Source organism: Salvia hispanica, chromosome 6 (assembly GCF_023119035.1).
Source record: "Salvia hispanica cultivar TCC Black 2014 chromosome 6, UniMelb_Shisp_WGS_1.0, whole genome shotgun sequence".
Lineage (NCBI taxonomy): Eukaryota > Viridiplantae > Streptophyta > Magnoliopsida > Lamiales > Lamiaceae > Salvia > Salvia hispanica.
In genome coordinates, this window is record NC_062970.1 from 36,298,756 (window position 1) to 36,305,640 (window position 6,885).

At 37.1% G+C, this 6,885-nt stretch overlaps 2 protein-coding genes across 2 annotated transcripts; both read left to right on the forward strand.

The window, feature by feature from the left end:
- Positions 1–217: 217 nt before the first annotated feature.
- On the forward strand, positions 218–1,925 carry LOC125196987 (probable aspartyl protease At4g16563). Its single transcript, XM_048095668.1, has one exon. It carries the CDS (start codon positions 252–254, stop codon positions 1,662–1,664), a length of 1,413 nt encoding a protein of 470 aa, XP_047951625.1. The 5' UTR covers positions 218–251; the 3' UTR covers positions 1,665–1,925.
- Positions 1,926–2,299: 374 nt separating this feature from the next.
- Positions 2,300–4,408, forward strand: LOC125192830 (transcription termination factor MTEF18, mitochondrial-like). The gene has a single exon (XM_048090493.1). It carries the CDS (start codon positions 2,513–2,515, stop codon positions 4,292–4,294), a length of 1,782 nt encoding a protein of 593 aa, XP_047946450.1. The 5' UTR covers positions 2,300–2,512; the 3' UTR covers positions 4,295–4,408.
- The last annotated feature ends 2,477 nt before the right edge of the window (positions 4,409–6,885 follow it).

Below are 6,885 nucleotides of genomic sequence, written 5' to 3' on the forward strand. Positions count from 1 at the left end.
CTCCAATTAAATCCCAAAAGATATTTAATCAGTTGGAATCTTCGTGTTTTCTTGCGGCGTTACTTAGAAATGAATACCCTCCCAAAACAATTGTTGATAAATGCAATCTTGGTTAATAAAGCCTATCATGAGTTGTTTATTTCGACCACAATCATGTCTATATAAATAGAGGCACATGCTTGTTTAAAACAGTATCACCTTTCACAAATTCCAGAAGTCTAAGATAATTTTGAAGAAATACTTGTTCGATCATGTCGTTAGACATTTGCACAACCTTCAACTTCTTTCTCTTCCTCGTTGCAACCCTAACTTTTGCAAATTCCCGTGCAAGAGAAATGACGAACCCTAAATCTCTAGTTTTGGGGTTAACTTATTTTTCTCAATCAACAATTCCTACGCCAAAATCAGCCACAAGATTGCTTGATATGACGGAACCACTCAAAGAAGTTAGAGATGGATACGTCATATCCCTCAATTTAGGCACACCCCCTCAAATCATTCAAGTCTATCTAGACACGGGGAGCGACCTAACCTGGGTGCCATGTGGCAATCTTTCCTTCGATTGCCTAGATTGCAACGATTATAGAAATAACAAGTTCACCACGAGTTTCTCCCCTTCCCGCTCCTCCTCTTCCTCTCGAGATTCATGTTCTAGCTCCTTTTGTATGGATATCCATAGCTCTGACAACCCATTTGACCCTTGTACAATGTCGGGGTGCTCATTGACCACCCTAGTCCGGTCCACATGTAGCCGGCCTTGCCCTACATTTGCCTACACCTATGGTGATGGCATTGTCACCGGAACCCTCTCTAGGGACATTCTTAGAGTTCATGCAAGTAACCCTACTTTAACACAGGAAATTACAGGGTTTTGTTTTGGTTGCGTTGGCACAACATATAGAGAGCCTATAGGAATTGCAGGGTTTGGAAAAGGTCCACTCTCCCTCCCATCACAATTAGGGTTTCTCCAAAAGGGTTTCTCCCATTGCTTCTTGCCTTTCAAATATGCAAACAACCCTAATATTTCAAGCCCTTTGATTGTAGGAGACCTAGCCATAACCTCAAAAGACTACCTACAATTCACTCCAATGTTGAAAAGTCCAATATACCCCAACTTTTACTACATTGGACTAGAAGCCATAACTGTGGGAAACACCACTCCAACACAAGTACCCTTAAACCTAAGGGGGTTCGACTCTGATGGCAACGGGGGGATGATCATAGACTCAGGCACGACTTATACACACTTACCAGAGCCATTCTACTCACAACTTGTAGAAACCCTAGAGGCAGCCATAACCTACCCGCGAGCCACTCAGGTAGAGGAGAGATCGGGGTTTAGTCTCTGCTACCACGTCCCATGCCAGTTCAACAACATTCTTGGTGCTGATGATCTACCTCCCATAACCTTTCATTTCTTGAAAAATGCGAGCCTCACTCTCCCCCAAGGGAACTCGTTCTATGCGATGGACGCTCCAAGCAACTCGACCGTGGTCAAGTGCTTGCTCTTCCAAAGCATGGATGATGAGATTGACCACCAATATGGGCCAGCTGGGGTTTTTGGAAGCTTCCAGCAGCAGAATGTGGAAGTTGTTTATGATTTGGACAAGGAGAGAATTGGATTCCAAGTTTCTGACTGTGCAATGGCTGCAGTTTCTAGTTAATAATTAGCTGGCTTTTGTCAGTTGGGATTTTTACCTTTTCTTGTGTGTGCGTTTTATAATCCTTTTGCAATATTCTCTGTTGATGTGTTTCATGTAAGATTCTCTAATGCTACAACGGTTTGGATGATCTGATGCATTCAATCCTAGCTGGAATCGAAGAATCAAGAGATCTAGTTTACTGTTTACATGTTGTAATCGCTAATTCTCTGCTCAAAACAAATGAGTATGAGATTATCAATAATTCAAATTACTGTTGTTTAAGCAAGACTGCATTTTTCTCTTATTTTGTACTCCAAGTTCTTTTTTTTAAAAATAGTTTTAATATTTGAAAACATTAATTTTATTTATGATTAATCTAATTGTTGTTAAATTAAAGAAGGTTTTAGCCTTTTAGGGGTCATTTTAATCGGTTTAAGTAAACCATGATTTCACAAAGTTCAGTACTACTACTTTATTTAATATATTTTGGATACTTGAAAATGTAAAATTATTGGGCTGATCTTGTGCTATGAATGGGCCTTAATTTCAAAATAATCTACCATGTTGGGCCTACTAAAAAATCCTTAAAGCCTATGATTTTAACTTCTAATTTCTAACTACATAACCCTAAATAAAAAATCCAATCTTGATGAATCGATGTTACTATTTGTCAAATTTCGCCCAGAGTAGAAATGCAAATAACTTCGATTTCAGGAAACCGTTTGCCTGTAAGTAGCTGAAGTTTGTTTTTTACACCTACTAATTTAAGCAAAAGTTATGATTTCGCATGTTTCTTGTTCTAGATTCTTGCCTTAGAGAAGCGAATTTATCTCCCTAGGATTTGTTTCTGTTTGGTTACAAAATAACCCATGTTGCTTCGAAAAGTAAGAATATCTGCGAGCTTGAAAATGATTACTGGTCTCAACAATCTCGTATTGTCCCCTGTTAGTGATAAAAATCATATCTTTTTGCAAAGCCCTCAAGTTCAAACAGCTTCAAGAATTCAATTTTTGCACAGTTCAAAGCCAATTTCAAACAATTCGAATCAATTTGTGCCTAAATCCGTAGCTCAGTCATCTATTGCCCTATCCACAGATGGGATTCGGCGGCCTGTGAAAGCTGATGCACAGGCTGCATTGTTTGACTACCTGCATACCACTAGGGGATTGAGTTTTCTTGATTCTGAGCATATCAGCAAGAATTCGCCTCGATTTCTCGAGGGCCTCTTGGCCAAGGTTGATTCTGAGAAGGATGTTTTGAGGGCATTGACTAAGTTCTTTAGGTACCATCCCATTAATGAGTTTGAGCCCTTTTTCGAGAGTATGGGCCTGAGCGAGAGAGAGTATGCGCCTTTTCTTCCCCAAGAGTTGATATTTCTTAGTGATGATGAGCTCTTGCTTGATAACTACCACACCCTTAGTAGTTATGGTTTGCCTAGATGTGAGATAGGTAGGTTGTTTAAGGAAGTAAATGAGATATTTAGATACGAATATGGTGTGTTGAATATGAAATTAAGGGCTTACGAGCAGTTGGGATTGAGAAGGTCGAATGTGATAAAGCTTGTGAGTTGTAGTCCTCAGCTTTTGGCTGGTGAAGTTGATAATGCTTTTGTAAGAGTTCTTGGGAGAATGAAGGAATTGGGGTTCGATAGTAATTGGATTGTAGGGCATTTGTCTAGCAAAAACACATATAATTGGAATAGGATGCTAGAAACGCTGTGTTTCCTTCAAGAGCTAGGCTTTAGTGATGTGCAGATGGAGGCATTGTTTAGGGAAGATGCTGCATTATTGTTTGCGGGATGTGGGAAACAAGTCGATATAGTAGTTGCCTTGTTGGTCAAATTGGGCCTTAAGGTGGAGGAGGTTCTTGACTTAGTGGTAAAAAACCCGCAGATTCTTTCACCCAAGTGTGCCAAGAACTTCTCAAAAGCACTGGCTATTCTCTTGGAGATAGGAACGAAACCAGAAATCACCGTGCAGATTCTGTTGAGCCATATGGAGGTGTTGGCTTCACACTCTCTAAAAGGTCTAAAGACCGTGTTGAAGGATTTCAACAGTGATAAGCATAGCTTATGCGAGGCTCTAGAGAAGAATCCATCCACATTCTTCAACTTGGCTTTCAAAACAAAAAAAAGTGGTGCTGAGTTTGTAGCTGCAAGGAGTCCAAACAACATTGTGGAGAAAACGGATTTCTTGCTGAGACTCGGCTATGTTGAGAACTCAGAGGAGATGGTTAAAGCTCTGAAACAGTTCCGGGGCAGAGGGGATCAGCTGCAGGAGAGGTTCGACTGCCTTGTGGGGGCTGGTCTGGATTTCAACACGGTGTCAGGCATGGTGAAGCAGGCGCCAACGGTTCTGAATCAGACGAGGGACATTCTTGAGAAAAAGATGGATTGCTTGAAGAACTATTTGGGGTATCCAGTGGAATCAATTGCTGGCTTTCCATCATATTTGTGCTATGATATGAAGAGGATTAGTCTGAGATTTTCTATGTATGCTTGGCTTAGGGAGAAAGGCTATGTGAAGCCTATGTTGTCAGTGAGCACACTTCTTGCTTGCTCTGACGCCCGATTCATAAAATATTATGTGAATATACATCCTAATGGTCCAGAAATGTGGGAGAATTTGAAGAGATCATTGGCCTCTGATTGAGATCATTTTTGTTACCTAACCATTCTTGTTTGTTGTACTGCTCTAAACTTCCTTATTGTTTCTTGAGGAAAAATGGCCAATGAATAAATGGCGAATGTCAATTTATGTCGGAAATCTTGAGTGTTAATTGTGTGTTTTGGGGGTAAAATGTGGTTAAGATGATGAAAATATTTGAATGTTGATGAGGTCTGGACTCTGGAGCATCTGAGAATTGAATGGGCCCATGTTTTTTTTTCATATTTTTATGATGATTTACAGATTTAGGATGGAAAAACAAAATAAATATGATAATTAATCGGATTCATAATGGCATAACTCATAAGTGGGTACTAGTATTAGAGCTGTAAATCAATTATATACGTGATTTATGTATGACAAAATTTAATTGAACCCGAGCTTGATAATTTAAAGAAAATTCAACAAGCTTTGAATATGCAACTACTAGAATCGACCTTCATTTATTAAACAACGAATCGGTTAACCTAACGCCGCAGCCCAAAATAAAAGCTTGGGCCTCTACACCAAATAATTTAAGAGTTACATTATTTTGTATTTTCAGTTAAAATTAAAAGATATAATTGTATTTGCAATTGCAATCATCCAATTAAAATAAACACACAAAAGTAAAGCAAGAAGTCTGTGTAACATGAGGTTGCTAACCTTGTGTTGATGGTGTATGATTTTGTATACACAAATGAATTGACTCAAATAACTGGAGGGGGGAAAATGTTTACAAATGATAGATAGCTCTCAAGTCTCAATGAAAATTTCGATTTCAAAACCAAATTTGATCCCTCTTAAATTCAATTTTGCAGAATAATAAGGATAGACTAGATCAAATGTAACCCAAATTCGATACGAATATACGATACCCTCTCAAATTCAATTACAATTGGCAAAATCATTAGAGAAGCAATGGTGGTAGCATCATGCTCATCCAAGAGCAATCGCCTTATGCCTCAGTCGTATATTTGTATAGATAACATGATGATAATAATACTTCTTCCGTTTTTTGTTAATATAGGTAATTTTTTTAGCAATGAGATTAAAAATATAGATATTTATATGTATTCAAGAGAATAAAGTAAGAATAAAAAAAATATATTATTGCTAAAAATTGTGTTTGAACATCCCAAAAAGTATGACTATTAACACAGAAATGAGGAAATACTCACTCCGTCTCATTCAAGATGACCATATTTTTTAGTGGCGTAGGATTTTAGGTGAGTTGTTGTGTTGAGTAAAAAAGTTTAAGAAAAAAAGTACTTGAATATTTAATGAAGAAAATGTAGAGAAGAATTTATTCCAAAAGTTGTCATCTATGGAATACTACTACCTCGGTTTCATAGTAGTTGAGTCATTTTTTCATTTCATGGATTTCATCATAGTAGAGTTATTTACAACAAAAAGTAATACTTTTTCATCGTAGCAAAAGGTAACACTTTTTCCCTCACTTACTTTATTTCCTCTAATTTTCTCGATTTTCTATTTTATTATCTCTTTACTTAATATATTTAATTTCTTTTATAATCTTGGTGTCGAAGTGATTCTATTTTAACATGATTACTTGTGGACTGAGCTGTGAACCCATTAACTTGTGGCAGCGCGTGATAAAGAAATGGATGATAAACGCGTGGAATAAGGGAAGGCATGAAGTTGGTTAAGCAGTTTGAAGGACAAGCACTGGGATTTGTGTCAGTTGCCGTTTTAAGGATATGTCTCATTTCATCTGTCAATTGATATGAAACGATGTTTCTTGATTAATTTTAGTTTGGAATAAATTCAATTATAGTAAAAATAATGTCAAATTTTCTATTTTGCTCTGTTCTTCTTTTCTTAAGTTTTTTATGCTATAATTAGGTCATCTGCAACGCTGTCTTTTATCCGTCTTTTAACTGTCTCATCTCTTAACTATTCATGGACCCCACTATACTTTTCAGCTCATCTCTTAACTAATAGACAACACTTGCATCCCTTCATCTCTTAATTATCTCTTATCCATCTCTTAACTATTCATTCAATTTCATTTTTTATTTCCAACAAATTCAACTAATAAAAACATACTTCATTAAATAAAATAAAATCACAATTTAAAGGCCTAAAAAATTATAAAATACATAATTAAAAATATATAATTAAAAAATACATAATTAAAAAATAATATAATTAAATAAAATAAAAATTATAATTTAAAGGCCTAAAAAATTTAAAAATACATAATTAAAAATTAAAATTTACAATTTTTTAAAAAAAAAAATAAATTTATGACGTCATAATTTCGACGCCCACTCGTGGGCGTCACGCCATCGCTTAGCGCGCGCGTCGTCTCGCCAGCTCGAGGCCGGCCTCTTCCGGACGCGTCGCGCGATGAGATGTCTCGTCTCGTCGAGACGAGACGAGCGTCGCAACGCTGTCTCGATGCTGTCTCGTCTCGTCGAGACGAGACCGAGACCGAGACAACATCGAGCCGCGTTGCGGATGCCCTTACAAGTGAAAGAAAGTGTTTTTGCCTCAAATTATACAAGGTCAATGATAGAATATATTTCGATATTAATGGATTTATTATTTTTTATCTCAAATTTTATAATATG

Coding starts and splice junctions, on each gene's coding strand:
- LOC125192830 (XM_048090493.1), top strand. CDS start 2,513: ATGTTGCTTCGAAAAGTAAGAATATCTGCGAGCTTGAAAATGATTACT.
- LOC125196987 (XM_048095668.1), top strand. CDS start 252: ATGTCGTTAGACATTTGCACAACCTTCAACTTCTTTCTCTTCCTCGTT.